Raw genomic sequence first — 27,442 nt, 5'->3', positions numbered from 1 at the left:
GGAGACAAGGAGAGAGAGAAGGGAAGGAGAAAGAGACAAGGAGAGAGAGAGAAAGGAAGGAGAAAGAGACAAGGGGAGAGAGAGAGACAGAGGAGACAAGGAGAGAGACGGAGAAGGAGACCAGGAGAGAGAGAGACGGGAAAGAGAAAGAGACAAGGGGAGAGAGAGAGACAAGGAGAGAGAGACGGAGAAGGAGACCAGGAGAGAGGGAGACGGGAAAGAGAAAGAGACAAGGAGAGAGAGAGAGACAGAGGAGACAAGGAGAGAGAGACGGAGAAGGAGACCAGGAGAGAGGGAGACGGGAAAGAGAAAGAGACAAGGAGAGAGAGAGAGACAGAGGAGACAAGGAGAGAGAGAGACGGGAAGGAGAAAGAGACAAGGAGAGAGACGAAGAACAAGAAAAAGACAAGAAGAGAGAGAAAGACAGAGAAGGAGACAAGGAGAGAGAGAAGGGAAGGAGAAAGAGACAAGGAGAGAGAGAGAAAGGAAGGAGAAAGAGACAAGGAGAGAGAGACAGGAAAGAGAAAGTCTGAGTAGAAAGAAGAGGCGTCTACTTGGTCTACTTTTGACATTTTTCCCCTTCGTTCATTTTGGAAAACAACAAGTGAGAAAAATAGATAAAGGAAAGTGCAGCAGAAGACTCATAAGGAGAGATCTCTTTGGTTCAGCTTCAGCCTTTGGTTCAGTTTCGCTCTGAGAACTGGAGGACCACAGCCCCAGCCAGGGGCGCCCTGCCACCCAAGCCCAAGCCAAGACTCTGTCCCTGGGGCCGCATGGGGTCCAAGTCCCCCTTCAGCCTCCACCGAGCCCTGGTACAGCCCATGATGATGTGCATGCTGGATGTTCCTCTCATACTGGACCACCTGGTAGGTGTCTGTTGTGGAGACTGAGAGGGGATCACTGACTGCAGATGTCTGGTGTGGAGACTGAGAGGGGATCACTGACTGCAGATGTCTGGTGTGGAGACTGAGAGGGGATCACTGACTGTAGGTGTCTGGTGTGAAGACTGAGAGGGGATCACTGACTGTAGGTGTCTGGTGTGAAGACTGAGAGGGGATCACTGACTGGGTGTCTGGTGTGGAGACTGAGAGGGGATCACTGACTGTGGGTGTCTGGTGTGGAGACTGAGAGGGGATCACTGACTGCAGATGTCTGAGACTGGGGGGATCACTGACTGTGGGTGTCTGGTGTGGAGACTGAGAGGGGATCACTGACTGCAGATGTCTGGTGTGGAGACTGAGAGGGGATCACTGACTGCAGATGTCTGGTGTGGAGACTGAGAGGGGATCACTGACTGTGGGTGTCTGGTGTGGAGACAGAGAGGGGATCACTGACTGTGGGTGTCTGGTGTGGAGACTGAGAGGGGATCACTGACTGCAGATGTCTGGTGTGGAGACTGAGAGGGGATCACTGACTGCGGGTGTCTGGTGTGGAGACTGAGAGGGGATCACTGACTGCAGATGTCTGGTGTGGAGACTGAGAGGGGATCACTGACTGTGGGTGTCTGGTGTGGAGACTGAGAGGGGATCACTGACTGCAGATGTCTGGTGTGGAGACTGAGAGGGGATCACTGACTGTGGGTGTCTGGTGTGGAGACTGAGAGGGGATCACTGACTGTGGGTGTCTGGTGTGGAGACTGAGAGGGGATCACTGACTGCAGATGTCTGGTGTGGAGACTGAGAGCTAGGACAGTGGTAGTGTGGGAATCTGTTGTGACTGCTTACAATATGCTTGTGTAATATGCTACAGTTCACCTTTGAATTGAACGCATATGCAAACTGATATGAACTCTATAGTGTGCACGTTATCTGGACAGTGGCGTGAGGATTTTTTACTTATGTACTATTTCTCTGATCCTAGGTCAGTTTCCTGTTATGTGGTAGAATCTGTAAGTTAACACCGGTTGGTGGGTAGGAGGTGGGGAGGAGACAGCCTATCAGGTCAGGTCGCTCTTTTAGGCTTTGGTCAGCATGGTTTCGCCATGGGAACAGGTCAGGGTGCCCACTCAGGCAGGTCCTAAGTGAAGTACTTTATTCTTATTGGCCAGGAGAAAGAATGTAGCTGTACAGTTGAAGTCAGAAGTTTATACACACTTAGGTTGGAGTCATTAAAACTAGTTTTTCAACCACTCCACAAATTTCTTGTTAACAAACTATAGTTTTGGAAAGTCGGTTAGGACATCTACTTTAAGTAATTGTTCCAACAATTGTTTACAGACAGATTATTTCACTTATAATTCACGGTACCACAATTCCAGTGGGTCAGAAGTTTACATACACTAAGTTGACTGTGCCTTTAAACAGCTTGGAAAATTCCAGAAAATGATGTCATGGCTTTAGAAGCTTCTGATAGGCTAATTGACATCATTTGAGTCAATTGGAGGTGTACCTGTGGATGTATTTCAAGGCCTACCTTCAAACTCAGTGCCTCTTTGCTTGACATCATGGGAAAATCAAAAGAAATCAGCCAAGACCTCAGAAGAAAAATTGTAGACCTCCACAAGTCTGGTTCATCCTTGGGAGCAATTTCCAAACGCCTGAAGGTACCAGGTTTATCTGTACAAACAATAGTAGGCAAGTATATACACCATGGGACCACACAGCCGTCATACTGCTCAGGAAGGAGACGCTTTCTGTCTCCTAGAGAGGAACGTACTTTGGTGCGAAAAGTGCAAATCAATCCCAGAACAACAGCAAAGGACCTTGTGAAGATGCTGGAGGAAACAGGTACAAAATTATCTATATCCATAATAAAACGAGTCCTATATCGACATAACCTGAAAGGCCGCTCAGCAAGGAAGAAGCTACTGCTCCAAAACCGCCATAAAAAAACAGACTACAGTTTGCAACTGCACATGGGGACAAAGATCGTACTTTTTAGAGAAATGTCCTCTGGTCTGATGAAACAGAAATAGAACTGTTTGGCCATAATGAACATCGTTATGTTTGGAGGAAAAAGGGGGAGGCTTGCAAGCTGAAGAACACCATCCAAACCGTGAAGTACGGGGGTGCAGCATCATGTTGTGGGGGTGCCTGGCTGCAGGAGGGACTGGTGCACTTCACAAAATAGATGGCATCATGAGGAGGGAAAATGATGTGGATGTATTGAAGCAACATCTCAAGACATCAGTTAAAGCTTGGTCGCAAATGTGTCTTCTAAATGGACAATGACCACAAGCATACTTCCAAGTTGTGGCAAAATGGCTTAAGGACAACAAAGTCAAGGTACAAAGCCCTGACCTCAACCCATAGAAAATTTGTGGGCAGAACTGATAAGGCTTGTGTGAGCAAGGAGGCCTACAAACCTGACTCAGTTACACCAGCTCTGTCAGGAGGAATGGGCCACAATTCACCTAACTTATTGTGGGAGGCTTGGGGGAGGCTACCCGAAACGTTTGACCCAGGTCAAACAATTTAAAGGCAATGCTACCAAATACTAATTGAGTGTATGTAAAATTCTGACCCACTGGGAATGTGATGAAAGAAATAAAAGCTGAAATAAATCATTCTCTCTACTATTATTCTGACATTTCACATTCTTAAAATAAAGTGGTGATCATAACTGACCTAAGACAGGGCATTTTTACTAGGATAAAATGTCAGGAATTGTGAAATACTGAGTTTAATTGTATTTTGCTAAAGTGTATGTAAACTTCCGACTTCAACTGTATTTATGTGTGCACTGATGCTATTATTAACATGGCACAGGGCAACAGCCTTTCATGGATGCTCATTGAATCAGGACTGAGTAGCATTGTAGCAAGCAAGCAACACAATACAAAACATGATCTAGTGTCACTTTGATATAATGATCTACAACCGAAAGTGGCCATTTTACTGTGTAAAACGTGTCACAATGACAAGTTATTGTCGGAACGTTTGAAGTAGGTTCAGAGGTATCTGGCGTGCGTGTGAATCCCTTTGCGGTCAACTTCAGACATGTTCTGTGTGTACTGGTTTGTGTGATGTGTGTTTGGTTTTATAGGTCAGGTCATGTATGATTGATGTAATGTAGTTCTAGAAAGAGAAGGCACTATTAGTGAGTGACAAAACTAAGTAGCAAAATTAGGATAATTTCCCATCTTTCCACAGACACCAGCCAACCAGCTTTGACTGAATTAGTTTCTCCTTGCCCTGTAAGTGGACCCATCACTTTAGAAGTCTATGGATCATGCCATGTCATGACATGCTTGGACCACCTATTGAGATGTGCCTTTTAAGTCAATCAGTTGTTAAATAAGGTGAAAAGGAGACTGGAGTGCCACTGTAATGGTTTCATGCCATTGTTATTTCTGTATTTTGAATGTTGCATATCTTAAACTTGAGTGCTGTCAAAGTAAGCATTTTGGGACTGGTATTTCTATTTTGACACAAGTTTGGAAAGTCACCAGATCATTTCCCATCTTACTTGGCAAATGTTCCAGTGGTTACTTTTATTTCCTCAGACAACCAGGCTTTTGCCAAAACGCCTCTTCATTTCCCAATTCACAAGCCCACCCGGCCCGGCTATAGTATCAGCCAGGCTCTGTTCCTGGATGTGGTGTCCCAGAGATAAGAGGTGGAAATTGGCAGTCTGTATTGTTGTCAGCCCCCTTGGAGTTTTTATCAGCTACAGTGTCATTACTCTGTAGTCTCTGTAATTTCCAGTATCTTCTCTGCTCTACCTTTCTAATGACAACTTATTTACACTTCTCAACCAGGAGGGGGAGAAGGAGAGGGGGAGAAGGGGGAGAAGGAAGGAGAAGGAGAGAGGGAGAGAGGGAGAAGGAGAGGGGGAGAAGGAGAGGGGAGGAGGAGAGGGGAGGAGGAGGGGAGAAGGAGAGAGGGTGAAAGAGAGGGGGCGAAGGAGAGGGGAAGAGAGGGAGAAGGAGAGGGGGAGAAGGGAGGGGGAGGAGGAGGGGAGGTCGACCACATCTGTAATGATGACCTCTACTCTGCTGTACAGTAGGTTGGGGGAGAGAGAATAAGAGAGAGAGAAAAAGAGAGTTCCATGTTTTATCCCCAAGCATTACTTTGTGAGCGTCTTTAAAAGTGTTGAACTTATCATACTATTTTTATGCCACTGAATATCCACAGTATCTCAGTTTTAAGATGTGAAAGATATTGATGACCTCTGCTGTGTGAGTGAGAGTGAGAGAGAGGGTGGGTGGTTCGGTCACCTACAATAGTAGGTAAGGGAACGGTTTATTCCAGTGCATCCTGAATGCTTTGCAGTTCAGAGCTGGTGAACTATGCCTGGTTTCAAATATATTTACCAGTGTAGTAATTATAAAGACGAGGTGAGGTGACACTGGGAGAAATGCTCTTCCATTTCCATCTCCTCCATTACACTCTTAGAAAGAAAAGGTGCTATCTAGAACCTAAAAGGGTTCTTTGGCTGTTCCCATAGGAGAAACCTTTGAATAACCCTTTTTGGTTCCATGTAGAACGCTTTCCACAGATGGCTCTACGTGGAACCCCAACGGGTCCCACCTAGAACCAATAAGGGTTCTCCTGTGGGGACATCGAAGAACCCTTTCAGAACCCTTTTTTTTAAGAGTTTATACAAGTGTGCCTGTACACTTTGGGAAGGTTTCCCGGATGAAAATTAAGAATATTTTTAGTCCAGGAATTGGCTTATTCTGTGTAAGCATGCTATTTTCAAATTAATTTCTCTCATCTAGACAGCAAAACATGTTTGATGAGCAAAAAATAAGAGGAAATCTCTGCAGTGCTTCACCCATTGGTGATGACAGAGGTTGATAGCTCCCACACCATTATATAAAGTGCTTGAGAATCATAAAAACTACAGAACAAATGCACCGCAGTAGCACACAAGCTATTTCCACTACAATAAAAATGTAATATTCTGGGATCACAAAAAAGCCAGTCCAACTAATAAAATGGCTTCCTATAATTATTTTCTGAACCTCACCTGCAGGTTACCGTGGATACTGACAAAGCGTCTAATTATAGCCCGTAGTAAGCCTCCACAAAGCAACAGGGAAGAGCCTCTATGCCCTGTCATTGGTGTTACATAACGACAGGAGCCAGGACTGAGTACCACACCAGTGTTACACCATAATCATGACTACTATATCACCCCCCGTTGTTGTGCTACAGGGACTGTTCGCTAACAGTGTGTGAACGACCTTGGGGTCCCATCTCTTTCCCACCCAGTAAATGACAACCATGTCTTCTTTGGTTAGTAGTAGACTCTGTGGCCTGCATCTGGGTTTATCTTCCCTTTGCATGTTTTCCCTTTTTTTTTTGCCCAGTAATTCCTGTTGTGCTTGAGTGGAATTCTGCATATGTGGGAAAAGGGCTAGCCAATCGGAGTGCATGTTGTTTTAATTTGACCAGCCTTGTTTGACACACGGCCCGCTAAGGGATGGATGGGAAGAGGATGGATGGGAAGTTAGTGATCAAATCACATTTTATTTGTCACATGCTTCGTAAAATATACAGTGGGGAGAACAAGTATTTGATACACTGCCGATTTTGCAGGTTTTCCTACTTACAAAGCATGTAGAGGTCTGTAATTTTTATCATAGGTACACTTCAACTGTGAGAGACGGAATCTAAAACAAACATTCAGAAAATCACATTGTATGATTTTTAAGTAATTAATTTGCATTTTATTGCATGACATAAGTATTTATTGGCAGATGAGAGAGGCCTGTAATTTTCATCATAGGTACACTTTAAGATATAAAATTTGATCTGATCTTCATCAAAGTCACAACAATAGACAAACACAGTCTGCTTAAACTAATAGCACACAAACAATTATACGTTTTCATGTCTGTAATTGAACACAGTGTGTAAACATTCACAGTGCAGGTTGAAAAAAGTAGGTTTTAATAACTGGTTGACCCTACTTTGGCGGCAATAACCTCAACCAAACTATTTCTGTAGTTGCGGATCAGACCTGCACAACATTCAGGATGAATTTTGGACCATTCCTCTTTACAAAACTGTTTCAGTTCAGCAATTTTCTTGGGATGTCTGGTGTGAACCGCACTCGAGGTCATGCCACAGCATCTCAATCGGGTTGAGGTCAGGACTCTGACTAGGCCTCTCCAGAAGGTCAGGACTCTGACTGGGCCACTCCAGAAGGCGTATTTTCTTCTGTTCAAGCCATTCTGTTGTTGATTTACTTTTGTTTTGGGTCGTTGTCCTGTTGCATCACCCAACTTCTGTTGAGCTTCAATTGGCGGACAGATAGCCTTACATTCTTCTGCAAAATGTCTTGATAAACTTGGGAATACATTTTTCCTTCGATGCAAACTTTCCATGCCCTGAGGCAGCAAAGCAGCTCCAAACCATGATAATCCATTCACCTTACTTTACAGTTGGGATGAGGTTTTGATGTTGGTGTGCTGTGAATTTTTTTCTCCACACATAGTGTTGTGTGTTCCTTCCAAACAACTCAACTTTAGTTTCATCTGTCCATTCTTGTTTAGTGTTTTACGTGTTTTACGTCTGCACTGTGCTCTTGCAGTCATCTTTGCAGGATGGCCACTCCTAGGGAGAGTACCAACAGTGCTGAACTTTCTCCATTTATAGACAATTTGTCTTACCGTGGACTGATGAACATCAAGGCTTTTAGAGATATTTTGCTAACCCTTTCCAGCTTTATGCAAGTCAACACCTCTTAATTTTGGGTCTTCTGAGATCTCTTTTGGTCAAGGCATAGTTCACATCCAGCAATGCTTCTTGTGAATCGCAAACTCAAATTTTGTGAGTGTTTTTTATAGGGCAGGGCAGCTCTAACCAACATCTCCAATCTCGTCTCACGGATTATACTCCAGGTTAGCTGACTCCTGACTCCAATTAGATTTTTGGAGAAGTCATTAGCCTAGGGGTTAACATACTTTTCCCAACCTACACTGTGAATGTTTAAATGATGTATTCAATTTGTGTTTTATTAGGTTGATCACAGTATGTATGTCTATTGTTGTGAGTTAGATGAAGATCAGATCTAATTTTATGACCAATTTATGAAGAAATCCAGATAATTCTAAAGGGTTCATTTTCTTTTTCTTGCCATTGTTTAACTAGGAATAGAGTGACTAGGCAACAGGATAGATAATAAACAATAGCAGCTGCGTTTGTTATGAGTTTAAAAAAAATGTGTTCAAGGAGGTTCAATGCAGATAGTTAAACAGTTAACCAAATAGCTACCTGGACTAACTACATATTAGCATCCTTATGGCTTGGGGGTAGAAGCTGTTCAGGGTCCTGCTGGTTCCAGACTTAGTGCATTGGTACTGCTTACCGTGCGGTAACAGAGAGAACAGTTTATGACTTGGGTAGCTGGAGTCTTTGACAATTTGTAGGGCCTTCCTCTGACGTGCCTGGTATAGAGGTCCTGGATGGCAAGGAGCTCGGCCCCAGTAAAGTACTGGCCGTACGCTTTACCCTCTGTAACGCCTTGTGGTCGGATGCCAAGCAGTTGCCATACCAAACAGTGATGCAGCCAGTCAAGATGCTCTCAATGGTGCAGCTGTAGACATTTTTGAGGATCTGAGGGCCTGTAGTCGACAATCCGCTCCTTTGTCTGGCTGACGTTGAGGGAGAGGTTGTCCTTGCACCACACTGCCTGGTCTTTGACCTCCTCCCTATAGGCTGATTGACTTTTGTCGGTGATCAGGCCTACCACGTCATATCGTAAATAAACTTAATGATGGTGTTGGAATCGTGCGAGGCCATGCAGTCGTGAGTGAACAGGGAGTACAGGAGGGGACTAAGCACGCACCCTTGAGGGGCCCCCGTGTTGAGGGTAAGCATGGCGGATGTGTTGTAGCCTACCTTCACCACCTGGGGGAAGCCTGTCAGGAAGTCCAGGAAGTGTTCAGTCCCAAGGTCCTTAGCTTAGTGATGAGTTTAGATGGCACAATGGTGTTGAATGCTGAGCTGTAGCCGATAAACAACATTCTCACATAGGTGTTCCTCTTGTCCTGGTGGGAGAGGGCAGTGTGGAGTGCAATTGCGATTGCACAATACTGTACATTTATTGGGGCAGTATGCGAATTGGAGTGGGTTCAGGGTGTCTGGGATGATAGTGTTGATGTGAGTAATGACCAGCCTTTCAAAGCATTCCATGGCTACAGACATGAGTGCTACAGGGCGATAGTAATTTAGACAAGTTACCTTTGCGTTCTTGGGCACAGGACTATGGTAGTCTGCTTGAAACATGTAGGTATTACAGACTGGGTTAAAAATGTCAGTGAAGACACTTTCCAGCTGGTTAGCACATGCTCAGAGTATTTGTCCTGGTAATCCATGGGTGAATATTTACCTGTTTAAAGGTCTTACCCACATCGGCTACCCACATCGGCACATCACATAGTCATCAAGAACAGCTAGTGCTCTTGCATGGTTCAGTGTTGCTTGTCTCGAAGCGAGAGAAGGTATTTAGTGCATCTGGTAGGCTTGCGTCATTTACATTTGTCATTTAGCAGACGCTCTTATCCTGAGTGACTTACAGTCATGAGTGCATACATGTTTTGTATGGGCCCCTGTGGGATTTGAACCCACAACCTTAGCATTCCAAGCACCATGCTCTACCAAGTAAACCACATGGGACGTCTTCACTGGGCAGCTCGCGGGTGGGTTTCCCTTTGTAATCCGTGATAGTTTGCAAGCATTTCCACATCCGACAAGCGTCAGAGTTGGCGTGCTAGGATTCGATCTTAGTCCTTTATTGACACGTTGGCTGTTTGATGGCTCGTCAGAGGTCGTAGCGGGATTTATTAGAGTCCTGCTACTTGAAAGAGGCAGCTCTAGCCTTTAGCTCGGATGTTTCCAGTAATCCATGGCTTCTGGTTGGGATATGTACGTATGGTCACGGTGGGGACAACGTCGATGCACTTATTAATGAAGCCAGTGACTGATGTGGTAAACACCTCAATGCCATTGGATGAATCCTGGAACATATTCCAGTCTGTGCTAGCAAAACAGTCCTGTAGCTTAGCATCCTCTTCGTCAGACCACTTCCATATTGGGCACGTTACCGGTACTTCCTGTTTGAGTTTTTGCTTGTAAGCAGGAATCAGGAGGATATGGTTTTTTAAATACATTTGATATGGTCAGATTTGCAAAATGGAGGGCGATGGTTTGTATGCATTTGTAACAAAGATGCTGAGAGTCGAGAAGCAGGTGGTACGTTTAATAAACCAACGAACATGGAACGAGACAACATCGTAGTGGCGTCTTAACATACAGAAACAATACTGACTTGGGAAAAAAAACCTAAGGGAGTGCCACATATAGGGTAATGGAGTCTAGGTGTGCCTCATGAAGTGCAGGTGTGCGTAATGATGGATGCCAGGACCGGTGGTTAGTATACCGGTGACGTTGAACGCCGGAGGGGAGGAGTGGGAGCGGGAGTAGATGTGACAGTACCACCCCCGACGCGCGGCTCTAGCCACAGCGGCAAAAGTGAAAAATCAAGGATGATGTTGGGATCCAGAATGTCCTCCACGACCCCCACAACATTGGGAGTCCAGTAGGGATCTGACGGCATAGGCTGGACCCCCCTTGATGTCCAGGGGGGAGGGTGGAGGGGTGTCGTGGGGGACAGCATCAGCTAGGGGACCAGGAACCATTGGCCTGAGAAGGGAGACATGAAAAGAAGGTGAGATACGGTAGTCACTTCCATATTGGGCGCTTCACCGGTACTTCCTGTTTGAGTGTTTGCAAGCAGGAATCAGGAGGATAGAGTTATGGTTAGATTTGCAAAATAGAGGGCAATGGAGAGCTTTGTATGCATTTGTAACGAAGACGCTGAGAGTCGAGAAGCAGGTGCAGGTGGTACGTTTAATAAGCCAACAAACATGGAACAAGACAACATCGTAGTGGCGTCTTAACATAGACACAGAAGCAATATTGTCTGGGACAAGAACCTAAGGGAGTGCCAGTGACCGGTGGCGGTCTGCCTGCTCCTTCTGACGGTGGACGGCACACTGGAGTCTCACGTGAGCGTCGCTCCACACTTCTGAGCGCCTGAACCACTCATCAACCACAGGCGCTTCGGTCTGGTCCGGGGTCCACGGAGCCAGGGCCGGCTGAAAACCCAGAACACACTGGAAGGGGTCAGCCCAGTGGAGGAGTGACGTAGCGAATTCTGGGCGTACTCCGCCCATGGAAGGAATCGGGCCCACTCTCCCTGCAGGTCCTGACAGTGACTCCTCAGGAACCTCCCCAGCCTCTGGTTCATCCTCTCCACCTGCCCGGAAGTGAGGCTGACCGTGACCCCGAGTTTCTCCATAAAGGTTCTCCATACCCGTGATGTGAATTGGGGGCCACGGTCGGAGACGATGTCCTCCGGAAGGCCATAATGCCGGGAGACCTGCTGGAGTAGTACCGCAGTGACCTGGAGAGCAGTAGGGAGACCAGAGAGATGGATAAAACGACAGGATTTGGAAAATCGATCCACAACCACCAAAATGGCAGTGAAACCGACAGAGGGGAGCTCAGTAAGAGCGTACGAAGTGCCGGCTCATTCCATCTGCTGGATGCTGCTACTGCCCGGAAGGTGAGTGCGTACTCGGCAGCCTTCAGGCCCTCCTGCCCTCCGATTGCTGATCGAAGATACATTTGAACAGAGCCATGAACCCCTCATATGAATATAGGTCCTCCTCTCCTCTCTCCAAGACAGCAGTGGCACATTCCAATACCCGCCCCGTCAGCAGAGAAATAACCGTGGCAACCTCGGACCTCTCGGTGGTGGGGGCTCCCATCTGGTGCGCAAAGTAGAGGGAGCACTGAAGTAGGAAGCCACGGCATTTAGATGTGGTGCCTTCATATTTATCCAGGAGGATAAACGGGGATCACTGACCTGAGCTTGTTGCTGAATGGGCTGTTGTGCTGGGTCGACTGGTTGTAGAGTATCCTCTGCTAGTTCACTGAAACACCTCCCGGGTATGCTCAAGATGTTGCACACTGCGAAGAACCTCTTCCATAGCTGTCTCCAGTTGTGCCAGCTGGTCGTGGTGTTGACGAAGAAGGTATCCCTGCTCGTCGACTGTCTGGGAGATATTCTGTTTTCCTGCTGCTTCCATTGTTAGAGTCAGTATTCTGTAACAAATATGCTGAGAGTTGAGAAGCAGGTGATATGTTTAATAAACCAACAAACATGGAACGAGACACATTCATAGTGGTGTCTTGACATAGACACAGAAACAATACTGACTGGGGAAAGAACCTAAGGGAGTGCCACATATAGGGTAATAAGTGAGGTAATGGAGTCCAGGTGTGCCTCATGATGAAGTGCAGGTGCACGTAATGATTGGTGCCAGGTGTGCGTATTGAAGGATGCCAGGAACAGTGGTTAGTATACTGGCGACGCGGAGGGGAGGAGCGGGAGTAGACGTCACAGCATTTCTGTGTGTGTAAGTGATCTCGAGTTTTTTGCCTCTAGTTGCACAGGTGGCATGCTGGAAGAAATGAGGTGAAAGGGATTTAAGTTTCCCTGCATAACAAAATCACTGGCAACTAGGAGCGCCGCCTATGTATGAGCATCTTCTTGTTTGAGTATGGCACTATACAGCTTGTTGAGGTCAGTCTTAGTGCCAGCATCGGTTTATGGGGATAAATAGACAACTATGAAAAATATAGATGAAAACTCTCTTGGTCAATAATATGGTCTACAGCTTATTCTAACTCAGGGAAGCACAACCTCGAGACTTCCTTAATATTAGAGGTCACGGACCAGCTATTGTTAACAAAGCTTACCTGAAGTTGTCATTCTGTCCTGCCGATGTTTAGGAAAACCAGAGATGTACATTATATTGTCCTTGTTCAACCACAACTCAGAGGAACATAAGATATTACAGTTCTTCAGTCTCAAATGGAGCTCGTCCATTTTTTTTTCAACCAGCTGTTTGAGGAACTGGCTCTCACTACGCAACAGGTGATACCCGGTTCCTGGGGAGCTACCCTTTTGAATGTTTTCACTTCAACCTCAGATGTTACTAACCTGATTCAGTTTATCAACCAGCTAATTATTAGCCTCACATCAAATATGCGTCTCAGATAGCTGCTGTTGTGTTTGGCTTTGAGTTTGAAATAAGATCCACGGAGACCATGGAATGTTTTAAAAATGTATTTTTGCATATCGGGTCTGGGTGGGAAATCCCCGGGTCCATTTCGGAACAGGACCTCTAACTTCCATCATCAATAATTTATTCTCATCGTTCAGATTATTCCAATTTAATCATAAAGTGTTTGATTTTAAATCAATTTGATTGAATGATTGAGTACTAGGCCATTTGTGACTTGAGGGCTGTTAGCAAGTTTGGCTATTAACGCCTATCAGCGCCATTCATTTACAGAGCGCAGTTTTGTAGTGGTTACCGTGACTCAACAGTCACGTGGAATTTGACCCATGACCGCTGGTGCAGCGTTAATAGGGTTACCATTACATCCCTACACACACGCGGGCACTCACACACACGCTCAAACACAAAATTAATACATACTATTACATGTTTTATTACAATAACACATTCACATTTCTGCAAAGATACACTTACATTTATATTTGAGTCATTTTAGTTATCCAGTCAGCTTAAGATAGCTAGGTGAAGCAACCTCATCTCACTTAAATATTATACTCACTTCAAAACCCACTAATGACCTTAGTTTTTCACTGAAAACAGCAGCACCCCAACATTGTCCCTAGCTAGTCAGCCCCAACCCCTAAACCCCCACCCCTCTCTGCTCTCCATTCTCCCTCTTCGCATTCCTCAGCCTCCCTGACTTTGTTTTCAGCTTGCGTTTACTGGCAGTGACTCGGGCGGCTCAGCCCACACATAACGCAAAACAGATGTAGAAAGTGGAGCAACCAAAAGGTTGCTGAGGATATGTGTGGGGGCAGCTCAGACTGCCCTGTTCTATACTCAACAAAACAAATGAGTTAGTTTCTGTCTCCTTCAAGTATTTCACATTCACAGCTTAATCTTTAAACTGTGAAAGACACATGGTATTTAAAACATTGCCTTTAATAATAATAATAATAATAATAACAATAACTTTATTTGAATAGCGCTTTCCAATACAGGTAACAAAGTGCTTATCGTAAAATAATCAAATACAAGTACTAACAAAGACTGGAGGAAGGAGAATGAAAAAATATGAAATATGCATCAATGCTTTAATGTAATATAATATATGTCAGTGTTTCTATCATGGAAGACAGTAAGGAGGCAGGTTATAATGTAGGTAGGCTTAATAGATTTAATAGAAATGACAATGAACAGAAGGTTAGGCAACACATACATACAGGATAGCTATAGCTAGGCCTATATTCAAAATGTAAAAAAAGGGTAACATAGCCTAATATTGCTCTCATGGTATGGATGCAGAGCATAGAAATACTTTGGACTCCCGAGTGGTGCAGCGGTCTAAGGTACTGCATTGCAGTGCTAGAAGCTTCACTACAGACCCTGGTTCGTTCCCAGGCTGTGTCACAACCGGCCGTGATCGGGAGTCCCATAGGGCGGTGCACAATTGTCCCAGCGTCGTCCGGGTTAAATAAAAATACAAAAAAAGCAAGTGCTATTTGCGAGTTCAAATTTCATGAGACATTTTTCACCGTTTACATTTCTGTTGGTCGCCCTCTCAAACGTACATTTTTGTAGTGCAAGAATACAGCATAGGATGGATAACATAAGGGTGTGAATCGTTTTAAGAGCTGTACAGTTTACGACCTATGTCCTACAGAACGACTTTCTGCCCACATCACGTTGCTGCGAAAATGACATCACCTTCCCACGAGGGGGCAGGCGTTCCTGCGTCGGGGGAGGAGCTATGGACCCGGCTGAATGGGCCAGTTCGTTTTGCATGGCCCGGTGACCCGGTAACGGAGTTTCAATATTTTTAGATCATTCCATTGGTCCTTAAGTTAAATCGCCACTAAACCCGGGCACCGGGCCATGCAAAACGAGCTGGCCCATTCTTTCCAAGCCAACCCAGCCAACCTCTGTCCCCGCTTCCCGGAGCAGAGCAGACATAAAAACAACAAACACAGAGAGCAGTCAGTAGTAGCCTACATACTCCTGGGTGTTCGGTTTGTCAAGGGCTTTTATGAGAGAAAAAACAGGACGCCGTTTTACCCGCAAGACATGGGGGAAGACTACCACGGTGTAGGCTTCATATGACATTGTTGCTGTTGTAGCGATACCGACGGACGACACCAATGGTTTATCTAACGGGAGCTCAGTGCGAGGGACGCAGTATCAAGCTGGGTTCCCCTGATGTGATGTTCGATGCCAGCACCTGGAGGATACGCAACATCTGGGACGGGGTGAAACTAGAGGTCGCCGGGGATGCGAGCCCTGTTGTCTTGCATAGCTTCACCCAACTGGACCCTGACCTTCCGCAGTTGGAGGTAACGAAATAACTTATTTACTGCGCACTGTAGCCTTGTGTGCGGTTTTCAATGCGTTTGTTAACAGATCTGTTATCCAAGCTACCACAGATGATCGATGAAGGTTTAACGCCTAGGGGTTTGAGAGGATACGATCTGTGTTCTGTTGTGTTTTGTTGTTTACTTCTGCCTTAGTGTCAATGACACAGTTATTGAAGTCCAATACGTTTAAGTGCGCATCAACATTAGTAGGCTATAGTTGTAATCCTTTTGAAATGCATCAACATAGTTTGAGTATCCCGTTTCTTTCCAGAAAAGTTCAACACACGTTGTGAAATCGATATGTTTTATTGATGAAGAACAAACATGTAACTGTTTATTATTTCATAATATAGCCTGTTTTTATTTGATTTTGTATGTATCCTTTATTTGTACAGGGATTGAACATTGAGACACATGTCTGTTTAGCAAGTGAGCCCTTCAAACAACATAAGTACCCTGATTTTAGTTTTTAGTACAACTAATTAGTTAACAATATATTGGTCCACAATGCATAGACACTGAACAAGAAAATCGTTATAGTCACTGTTATAATTTTACAAAAGTAATTGCTCAACAAGTCTATGCTGCTTATTAAATGAAATGAATACCAGTCATAAATAATCATCAATGAAACCCCTTTAGAGGACAAGGTTATATGAAAACAACTAGTGACACCCGTCACTAGTTGTTTTCCCCCAAAATGGTACAAGACAGCTTTTAAAACGAAGCCAGTGAACCAGCTACAATAATTGATTCAATTGGATCTCAATACGTCACAGTGTTGACTGCTGTCCAAGCAGTATGTTTTCTACTTTCCAAATAACACACTGCCTCGCTGGTGATGTCAGTAATAGGCTACGTCCCTCAAACTCAACTCTGGACTTCGAAGCCAGTTCCACTGCATTTCTTCATTTTCACCCTTGAATCAGGGACTGATTTTAGATGTGGGACACAACCTGTCTGGCATGGTCGTGTTTCGGAGGACGTATGCTTCTCGACCTTCGCCTCTCCTGTGTCCATACGGGAGTTTCAGTGATGGGACAAGACTACCAATGGGACAAGACTACCAATGGGATATCATGAAAAGGGGGTAAAAGTAAAAAAAATATATTTACATTATATTTACAGTACCAGTCTAAAGTTTGGACACACTTACTCAATACAGGGTTTTTCTTTCGGTTTACTATTTTTTTTGCATTGTAGAATAATAGTGAATTCATCAAAATTATGAAATAAACACATATGGAATCATGTAGTAACCAGAAAAGTGTTAAACAAATAAAAAATAGACATTTTATATTCGAGATTCTTCCAGGTAGCCACCCTTTGCCTTGATGACATTTTTTGCACACCTTGGAATTCTCTCAACAAGCTTCATGAGGTAGTCTTGTTAGAAGGTCATTTGTGGAGTTTCTTTCCTTCTTAATGCATTTGAGCCAATCAGTTGTGTTGTCACAAGGTAGGGGGGTATACAGAATATAGCCCTATTTGGTAAAATACCAAGTCCATATGTAACAGTATAACTTTAGACCGTCCCCTCGCCCATACCCGGGCGCGAACCAGGGACCCTCTGCACACATCAACAACAGTCACCCACGAAGCATCGTTACCCATCGCTCCACAAAAGCCGCAGCCCTTGCAGAGCAAGGGGAACTACTACTTCAAGGTCTCAAAGCAAGTGGCGTCACCGATTGAAACGCTATTTATCGCGCACCACCGCTAACTAGCTAGCCGTTTCACATCCGTTACACATATTATGGCAAGAACAGCTCAACTAAGTAAAGAGTAATGACATTCCATCATTACTTTAAGTTATGAAGGTCAGTCAATCCGGATCATTTCAAGAACTTTGAACGTTTCTTCAAGTGCAGTCGCAAAAACCATCAAGCGCACTGATGACATTGGCTCTCATGAGGACCGCCACAGGAAAGCAGAGTTCCCTCTGCGGTAGAGGATAAATTCATTCGAGTTACCAGAACCCAAATGAGTTCAAGTAACAGACATCTTAACATCAAACGTTCAGAGGAGACTGTGTGAATCAGGCCTTCATGGTCAAATTGCTGCAAAGAAACTACTACTAAAGGACACCAATAATAATAAGAGACTTGCTTGGGCCAAGAAACACGAGCAATGAACATTAGACCGGTGGAAATCTGTCCTTTGGTCTGATGAGTCCAAATTTGAGATTTTTGGTTCCAACCGCTGTGTCTTTGTGAGACGCACAGTAGGTGAACAGATGATATCCGAATGTGTAGTTCCCACCGTGAAGCATGGAGGAGGAGGAGTGATGGTGTGGAGGTGTTTTGCTGGTGAGACTGTCTGTGATTTATTTAGAAGTCTAGGCACACTTAACCAGCATGGCAACCACAGCATTCTGCAGCGTTTCGCCATCCCATCTGGTTTGCGCTGTTTTTCAACAGGGCAATGACCCAACACACCTCCAGGCTGTGTATGGGCTATTTGACCAAGAAGGAGAGTGACAGAGTGCTGCATCAGATGACCTGGCCTCCACAATCACCTGACCGCAACCCAACTGAGATGGTTTGGGATGAGTTGGACCGCAGAGTGATGGAAAAGCAGCCAACATGTACTCAGCATATTTAGGAAATCCTTCAAGACTGTTGTAAAAGCCTTCCAGAGTGTGCAAAGCTGTCATCAAGGCAAACGGTGGCTACTTTGAAGAATCTTGAATATAAAATATATTTTGATTTATTTAACATTATTTCATAGTTTTGATGTCTTCACTATTATTTTACAATGTAAAAATAAAGAACCCTTGAATGAGGGTGTGTGGGCAGGGGGATGTGGCTGTGTGTGCACTCTGCCGACAGCTGTGTGTGTGAGTCACTACAGCTTTCTAATTCTCTCTCCTGGCTCCAAGGCGGCAATAAGATCAGGGGTTTTCTAAAGCACAGACAGGTCAGACTGCCTCCAACCCACAGCCTCTCTGGTGTCCAATCTCAGTGTACGGGGTTGAAATCCTTCAACTCCACACTCTTCCCCTATTATAACCAATTAACTAAAATAACCAGAGAAAAAACTGGATGGGTTTGGGAGAAGCCAAATGTATTGAAGTAGTCTCATACTGAAATATCTTTTATGTCTGTGGGGGAAATAATGCCTCTTAAATGACTGAAACGTTCCTGTACAGTAATGACCTTTTGTGAGTAGTGTGTGACTGTGAAGCGTGTCGTCCATCCATGGATCTTCGAAATCTTTGTTAGAATAATTTTCTTTGTTCAAGTCTTCTCCCTCGTGTAGTTCTGGAGGGGGGTCCGGGAGAGTTGGCTAACTGAATAACTCCACTGCTGCTTGTCCTTTGGGAAAATAATGGCCTCAGCTGAATTTTACATCTGCTGTTTCATTGAGCAACAACTATACTTCCTCCACCCATACTGTACTGTACAAAATCAGAGGAAGCTTGAGCGAGAGCAACTGGCAAATTTCGTGCCAGGCTCTTAGTTCTAGTGTGCTGGCAGAAGGAAACGGGTGTATCGTGTTCACTGACACACTCTGTAGCCATATCTTATGGCCCTAAATCACCAGCAAAACTAGGTCAAAGAGAAGAATAGAAAGTGACCACACTGATTACTCTCTGCTTGGAGTCGTCTGCGCATTAGGAATGGAGGTGTAGTAGTTTGGACTGAATATTACCTGAACGATAGGGAATTCAATTGAACCTTGAATACAGTATTTAGTCAGTAGTAGAGATGTAGGATCTTACCTGGACCTGTATTGGTGCAGCAAAATAATTCTGCAGCGTTAGGATTTGAATGTTTTGTCTATAATGTTGCTTGATCGGTGGTTAGGCTATTAGCAGGTCAAAATGAGGCTACATAAAAAGTGGAATACATAACATTGTGTTAGTGCAGGTTTTCAGTGAATTTATGTAAATCCTAAAGCTTGTGTATTTCCTGTGACCCAGGAAAATTCTCAGCAACAAAAGAGTGATCAAATTAGGACCCTACATCTGTAGATATGCAGCAGTTTGCAGTAAAAATGAGATGAAATTAAATTTTATTGGTCACATACACATGGTTAGCAGATGTTAATGTGAGTATAGTGAAATTCTTGTGCTTCTAGTTCCGACAGTGCAGTAATATCTAACAATTCCACAACAACTACCTAATACACACACATCTAAAGGGATGGAATAAGAATATGTACATAAAAATATATGGATGAGCGATGACCGAGCGGCATATGCAAGATGCAATAGATGGTATAAAATACAGTATATGAGTAATGTAAGATATGTAAACATTATTAAAGTGACTAGTGATCCATTTATTAAAGTGGCCAAGGATTTTGAGTCTGTATGTAGGCAGCAGCCTCTCTGTTAGTGATGGCTGTTTAACAGTCTGATAGCCTTGAGATAGAAGCTGTTTTTCAGTCTCGGTCCCAGCTTTGATGCACCTGTACTGATCTCGCCTTCTGGATGGTAGCGGGGTAAACTCGGGTGGTTGTTGCCCTGGTTGTTGTCCTTGTCCTGGAGGGCAGGTAGTTTGCCCCCGGTGATGCGTTGTGCAGACTGCACCACCCTCTGGAGAGCCTTGTGGTTGTAGGCGGTGCAGTTGCTGTATACAGCCCAACAGGGTGCTATCAATTGTGCATCTGAAAAAGGTTTGGGAGGGTTTTGGGTGACAATCTCAATTTCTTCAGCCTCCTGAGGTTGAAGAGGCACTGTTGCTGTTGCTCCTTCTTCACCACACTGTCTGTGTGGGTTGACCATTTCAGTTTGTCCTTGATGTGTATGCTGAGGAACATAGTTGTTTTCCAATAAACTAACAGAATGGTTTTGAGTAGGCTACTCTAGCTTCCATATGGACTCCGCTCGCACACATTTCAGAACTGTTCAAGAATAAGACAGGTGTGTGTGTGCCCTGCGGGTAGTCAATAATAAGACCGGTGTGTGTGTGCCCTGCGGGTAGTCAATAATAAGACAGGTGTGTGTGTGCCCTGCGGGTAGTCAATAATAAGACAGGTGTGTGTGTGCCCTGCGGGTAGTCAATAATAAGACAGGTGTGTGTGTGCCCTGCGGGTAGTCAAGAATAAGACAGGTGTGTGTGCCCTGCGGGTAGTCAAGAATAAGACCGGTGTGTGTGCCCTGCGGGTAAAGAATAAGACAGGTGTGTGTGCCTTGCGGGTAGTCAAGAATAAGACAGGTGTGTGTGTGCCCTGCGGGTAGTCAAGAATAAGACAGGTGTGTGTGTGCCCTGCGGGTAGTCAAGAATAAGACAGGTGTGTGTGCCCTGCGGGTAGCTGTAAACAAAGATACTGAATACACATTGCTTGAACAGATTAGATTTGATTGTAGTTTCCATTATACTATAATGATAATATTACAGACCATAGAGATCTTCACGGTAAAAACATTTAGTTCATCCAGCATTTCCCCCCCGTAGACACAGTGGGACGTAGGTCTCAGCCGGCTGACACATTCTTTCCACGGCCAACTTTCCCTCCAATAAACATAAATAGACCAAATCGAGAAGAAAAAAGAAGTGACCAGCCAGTCACTCTATTTGAGCAATTTATGTGTTCAACCTACTTTTCAGTACTTCTCAGTCTGCAAGAGATATAGTCCTAGACCATAGTGTGTTGAAATGGTTTGCCTTGGCCTGTCAAGTACATTTTAGTAGTTCATGGAAAGGGAAATATTAACACACATACAACATCCATGTCTCTCAGGTGCTTACTGTATACCATTATTTCGTAAACAGAAAAAAACACTAAACTGTGTCAAACATAGCAGAGGTCTGTTAAGGCGTCTGCATGCTTCCTATCCGGAACAACTAATGCATATATTATGATGACATTTTGTGATGTTTTTGGCAATGGTTTTTTCGACTGTACGTGCACACACAAACATTTCTCGAGGCAAGCCCAAGTTCGGAGGCGAAGTCTATGCCCCTACGTCGGTCATTGGTCAACAGTAGGGATTCTTCAGTGAAGTGTTTGTTTTTTATTCAGCGATAGACAACTCATTTTCATTCACACTTTTTCACTTGAGAAATACTGCACCAAACATCTTAGTTAGATGTAAAATTACGCAACTAAGATCTCCTCTGCAAAAAAAAAAAATTATTGACAGATTTCTTGAGTTATCTTTCTGACTATTTTGAGGAAGTGTATACTGGCTACGGCGTCTCAAGATGGACAAACAGCACTTTTGCCGCTTTTTCATATTTTTTCAGGCGAAGGTCTTTTAAAACGTGTTAAGGATCTTGAGTCCCAATTGGGAACCGGCCCTCCCACCGTCAGCTGGAATGTGGCGCATGGAACGCAAAAAATATTCTTAAAAATATTTAACCTCCACACATTAACAAGTCCAATAGCTCAAATGAAAGATAAACAACTTGTTTATCCTCCCAGCAAGTCAGATTTCTAAAATGTTTTACGGCGAAAACATAGCACATATTTCTGTCAAACCACCACCGAAGACACACCGAAGACACAGCTAATTTCCATAGCCAAATTGAACAAAATATGCAATCACCAAACGCAGGATTAAAAGAAAAATAATTTCACTAACCTTTTGAAATCTTCATCAGATGACAGTAATATAACATGTTACACAGTACATTTATGTTTTTTTTCAATAATATGCTATATATATCCATAAATCTCTGTTTACAATGACGCATTGTTCAGAAAATGCTACTCGAATGTCCGGAGAAATGCGATAGCTCCGGCAGATGCCGTCAGCTAACAAGGAATACACATTATAAACTTTGACTAAATATGCATGTTCTACATATATATATAGAAAGATACACTTCTTCTAAATGCAATCACTGTGTTACATTTATTTTTAACGTTACAGATTTCGTTCACTATGTAATAATATGAGACGGCGCTCAGAAATTAGCATTATGGCTCCTCTACTTCGGAGTCCACAGAAACCCATAATAAACACATAAATATTCCCTTACCTTTGCTGTTCTTCCATCAGAAGACGTGGAAGGGTTTATACTTACCAAAAACAGCTTTAGTTTGGAAGTCTGTGTCTTTCGGTGATCAAACACGACATATTCCGGTTGAAATGCGGCCAAAAAGTCGAGTGGATGCGCACCAAAACGTTGAAATTACATATTATATGTCGACTAAACTTGTCAAACTATGTTCAGAACACAGCGTTAGCATGTTATCTAGGTTCACAGCAATCCTGAGGACGATCAGAAACACACGCGTCGTTTAATCAATCTTGGAAGAAAGACATCACCCGAGCAGAGCGCGCATGAGAGTAACCTGTTTTTTCGCGTGACCGAAAGGTTTCGGCCCGCCAAAACTCTCGTGAGCGCGCGATTCTCACAATGAGAAGCCCCATTGAAAGCAGACATTGCGCTGAAGACATAGAAACTGTTCCCAGGACTGTAGGTGCTTGGGAAGGGTGGGGGCGATGACGTCAAAGTTGGGCCAACTTTTATGATGACAAGAGAGAGTTTGGGAGAATTAGTGCCCTGAGAGTTCTGCTTTACATAGAGACATAATTTAAACGGTTTTAGAAGCTTTAGAGTGTTTTCTATTCAATAATAATTGTTATATGCATATATTAGCAATTTTTGACAGATTTCTTTTCTGTTTACTATGGGCACGCAATTCCTCCAAAGGGGGCAGTAATCAGCCCTATCTTTAACACTAAGGGAGTATGCGAGTACACTGAAGCATGCAGAAGCCTTTAGCCCTCTGTCTCGATAACCATCCGTAGTCAATAGGTCTACATTATGTTTTGAAGAAATTAAATGATTTTAGTCTTGGCTGAGTCCCTGTTTCTGAAATCCCAAACTGACAATATATAAATCTACTCTATATCTTCCTCTAAATGCAGAGAATGACACGAGGCTATCGAACAAGCATGGGGTTTGTCTCATGATTCCTGTTGATCAAGGTGGGGATCATTCCCCGAGCTGACAAGGTTAAAATCTGTCGTTCTGCCCCTGAACAAGGCAGTTAACCCACTGTTCCTAGGTCGTCATTGTAAATAAGAATTTGTTCTTAACTGACTTGCCTAGTTAAACAAAGATAAAATATATATTTTATTAAAGGCACGGATTGGCACATTTTCAGCTTGGCATTTTGGGAATCTGCATGTGTGTATCGCCAATGCTGGTCACGTGCCTGGAGAGTGGCGGTACTGTGCCTTCATCTAATCCCTCCAACTCTTAATCCTGTTAGTTGATTAAGGCTAATCAGTCTTCTCACTCCAGGGCACTCGCTGCATAAACACACCACTGCAAACCAAACACACAAGCTCCTTTTTGGCCTTCAAGAACCATCGAGAGAGCCAGCTTCTGCTGGGTGGCTTTTTCATCTTAGTATTATATTTTGTTTTCGTCTGCAAATTGACTGTGAGTTTGAGGCAAGAATTTCAGGCCGTTTATCTCATTTCTGTAAAATAGAACAGACATTTTCAAAGAATGGTTTGTTTGACGCATGCCTGTTTTATGTTTTCTTTGGTCCTCTAAAAAGCGGAGAATGTTACATTATGGCATTTCTGTCAAATTGAATGTCTCCCAACACTCACTTTATAGACCCTATTCTGCCTTTTCACTAGACATATAAATCCTCTCCGTGACCCTCAGTGAAAGTGAAGGCCCTCCCTTCCTACCACAGTCCTAATACCCTCATTGTGATTAGCTAACTTCTATGTCAGGTCCCCTCTTCTCTTCGATTTTAAAAGACAGGCCTCTCATACCCAATTCGTCTTACACCAGTTTCTCATTGGGTTTAGCTCAAGACATTCTGAAGATACATTTTAGCATTTTATCAGATGCTCTTAACTGCTCCTGTTAGTCGCTCTGGATAAGTGCCTTGCTCAAGGGCACATTGACGAGATTTTTCACCTAGTTGGCTTGAGGATTTGAACCGACAACCTTTTGGTTACTGGCCCATAACCACTAAGCTACCTGCACACTCACTCTCCACACCTGTCTTGAGGCCATAAAAGCAGATGGTGTTCAACTTCAGGCCCAGTTGTAGCTTTGATACCTCTGGAGATGTATTGACCCTCGACTGTCTGTATTCAGTGTTTTCCTGGAAACCCAATACCTGCCTTCTCCCATCTGATAGTGTGTGAGTGGTTGTGTAATCGTAGGATATTGAGCCAGTCTGGGTTTGAGAGAGGCTTCCCCAGAATCCTGTAAACACTCTGTCTCCACGTGTCAGTTTCCTTCTACCTATATTCTCCATCAGTCCCTCTCTTAATCTCTCCTCCCTCTCTTTTCATCCATTTTCCTCCCTCATTTTCCATGTCCCTCCCTCTTTCTGCCCTTCCTTTTAACCTTCCACTAGGAAATTCAATTAAGATGCTCCCAGCGAAGGATATCAGATCGATTCCACTCATCTACAGTTGATGATGTCATGCATCCAGCACTACTACTTAATTCCTTGTTATCCTCTGGTCATAAACAATAACATGATGTTCTTCTAGGTCAAAGCACTAAAGCAAAACGTATTTACGTGATTAGACGCCAAAGAGTCCGGGTCGTTAAAACGGCTCAGGGAATGCAGGCCGAACTTAACTGTTCACAACAAGACACTGGATGAGATTACTCTGCCCTCGGGTTAGAACTGTTGAAAAAGGTTTTGAATACCTCAAAAGTAATTCAGGATAAGGCTTTAGTTTCAGAAAGATTCAAAGCGTTATTGAATGGCTTTCAAGGTTCTGCTTTTATTATAAATGCTACGTCATTCTTCTTATGGTCAGGTCAGCTTTTTGTCATTTCTGTATTGCTTTGATATTTTCAGTTTGAAACTCCTGTGTTAGCTCTTGCAGATTAGAAAAACAACACTGTTGTTAAGCCTGTTCTAGTATGTTCTATAGGTCATGCATATAGATAAGGACCCAAACAGCTGAATGTAGTTGTTACCTTATCCTTAGGTCATAGGATCAGGGAGTTAATGGATTGCATATCACAACACATTGACAGCATTACATATTTTTCTAGGTCATATAAAGAAAAGGGAACATCTCTGGTTTTGGCTGGTAGTTTTGGTTTTGTGCCGTGGTGGAAAAAGTACCCAATTGTCATACTTGAGTAAAAGTATAGATACCTTTTTAATAGAAAGCTCCTCAAGTAAAAGTGAAAGTCAACTGGTAAAATACTACTTGAGTAAAAGTCTAAAAGTATTTGGTTTTAAATATACTTTAGTATCAAAAGTAAATGTAATTGCTAAAGTATACCTAAATATCAGAAGTAAATGTATAAATCATTTAAAATTCCTTATATTAAGCAAAGCACAGTACTTTACACCACTGGTTTTGTGTGTATTCATTGTCGAGTTCTCTCCGATCAGAGGCCTATAGTTCAGACATGACAAACCAAAGCAGAGTCTGCCCGGCACGGAGTCTGATAGAAACAGAGCTCCTTGTGTTGTCGTCACGTCATTGTTGTATTATCGATTGAGAGAACACTGAACAGCATTGAATGACAAAAAGGGCTGGACAATAGAAGGGACAGTGATTTAGAGTTGAAAGCGAGAGAGAGAGAGAGGGGGGAATTGATTTAGGGCAGTGAAAAGGAGTGAACAGGAGTGCTGCTATAGAGGATAGTAGATGTGAGAGCAGGGTTTGAAGAGGGCAGAATTGCAGAGGGATGTGAATGGAGGCCATATTGTGGTGACAGGGCTCTCTAAAGGGAGACTGAGGCTCAAGCAGTACAGTACTACAGCTGCACATCTGGACCCCATCAGGCCTAGTTCTTTATCTCCCTGTTTTCCCTTTAAACGTCCACCCCCGCAGAGCTCTGGCAGCCAGAGCTAGGTGTTGATTTACGGCCATTGAGAGAACATAATCATTTCAAAAACAAGTTTACGTTACGCTCGATCTGATTATCACATGGAAAAAGATGACACTTAAGTCTGGGGGAATTTACGGAACAGGGACAAAATATTTGCTAGCAATGTGAAAATGTAAAATAAAGATTGGTCTTGAAATTCAACCCTGTGGTACCCCTTTTCCCCCTTAGTTGCTTCCAGTCCTCATTCCTCTCCTCCATATTGTCATAGTAAAGTGCGACAGTGTTATTCTTACAGATTCCTGCACAGAGGAATGTGTGTGTGTGACCCAAAACAGAAGACGCAGGCTAGCAGCACACAGTGTTGTCTCCAATATTATCCTATTATCTTACACCTTCCCATAGCCACAGCAATGAAAGAACTTGACCTTCTTCACCGACACCAAACAAAGGAGGGTGAAACACAAAGACCCAACCTTGGGCTTGCTCCGGTTAGATATCCAATGGCCAGTCTGTGCTGTTTTAAAGGGAGTTTACTTCTGGTGATAGCATTACTCCTCCACGCTAACACTGGTCTAATAAATTGTTTTTGCGTGGGTGTCTTGCAGACAGACTCGCTCCTTTGGTCAGCTACAGATTGACAGTATCAATCCTTTCAAACCTAACTCCCACCGCTAAGAAGACTGATGGTGCCTTTTGGGTGAAATAAATACAGAGAGGATTTTCAGAGAGCCCAACTTTTCAGGTCTCTGTAAGCAAATGGGCACTAACACCCTCTTTTATTTATTCTACATTGCTGAAGTATTGATTTGGAATATTGTGTGCCAAATCATTTTAACTAGCCCAAAATACATAAATGAGGACAAAACAAGAGTTGTCATAACAGACTGAATTAGATCAGTGTCTGCTTTGCTTAGTCCTCCCCCGGTTTGCGTAGGTGTCCACCTGATGTTTCATGTGCTGACTCTCACTGCTCTGTTAAAACCAGCAGCAACGTGCCAGAACAAACCAGGCCAGATATCCTGCTCCAACTTCGGACCAAAGCACACATTTATTTAATTGTAGGGTAATCATTTCCTTAGGAGATGAAGGGCTAGTGTGTGAGATGGAAAATGAAAAGAAAGTTCGACCCTGTGACCCTTTGTTACCGTAGTAAAGGATACATGCGTTCAGTATGTTCCCTCACAAAATAACAGTTTATAATATATATATATATATATATATATATATATATATATATATATATATATATATATATATATATATATATATATGCATCCAGCACTACTTCTTTATTTTTATATATA

At 43.6% G+C, this 27,442-nt stretch overlaps 1 protein-coding gene across 4 annotated transcripts in view; it reads left to right on the top strand.

Moving 5' to 3' along the window:
- The first annotated feature begins 456 nt into the window (after positions 1-456).
- LOC112220069 (ral guanine nucleotide dissociation stimulator) overlaps positions 457-27,442 on the top strand; it is a 70,692-nt gene continuing 43,706 nt past the window's right edge. The window contains exons 1-2 of one of the 4 annotated variants that reach the window (XM_042302623.1): positions 15,314-15,375; positions 16,326-16,486. In XM_042302623.1, coding sequence (XP_042158557.1) covers positions 16,466-16,486 — 21 coding nt within the window. In that variant the 5' untranslated portion in view covers positions 15,314-15,375; positions 16,326-16,465. Of the gene's footprint in view, positions 867-14,848; positions 15,376-16,325; positions 16,487-27,442 lie in introns of those variants that run through there. The other 3 variants (XM_042302622.1, XM_042302621.1, XM_042302620.1) reach the window with 3 other exon arrangements.

This window comes from Oncorhynchus tshawytscha, linkage group LG20 (genome assembly GCF_018296145.1).
Source record: "Oncorhynchus tshawytscha isolate Ot180627B linkage group LG20, Otsh_v2.0, whole genome shotgun sequence".
NCBI classification, from domain to species: Eukaryota; Metazoa; Chordata; class Actinopteri; order Salmoniformes; family Salmonidae; genus Oncorhynchus; species Oncorhynchus tshawytscha.
Note: the sequence above shows the minus strand (reverse complement) of the source record. Positions and strands in the feature narration are given on the sequence as shown.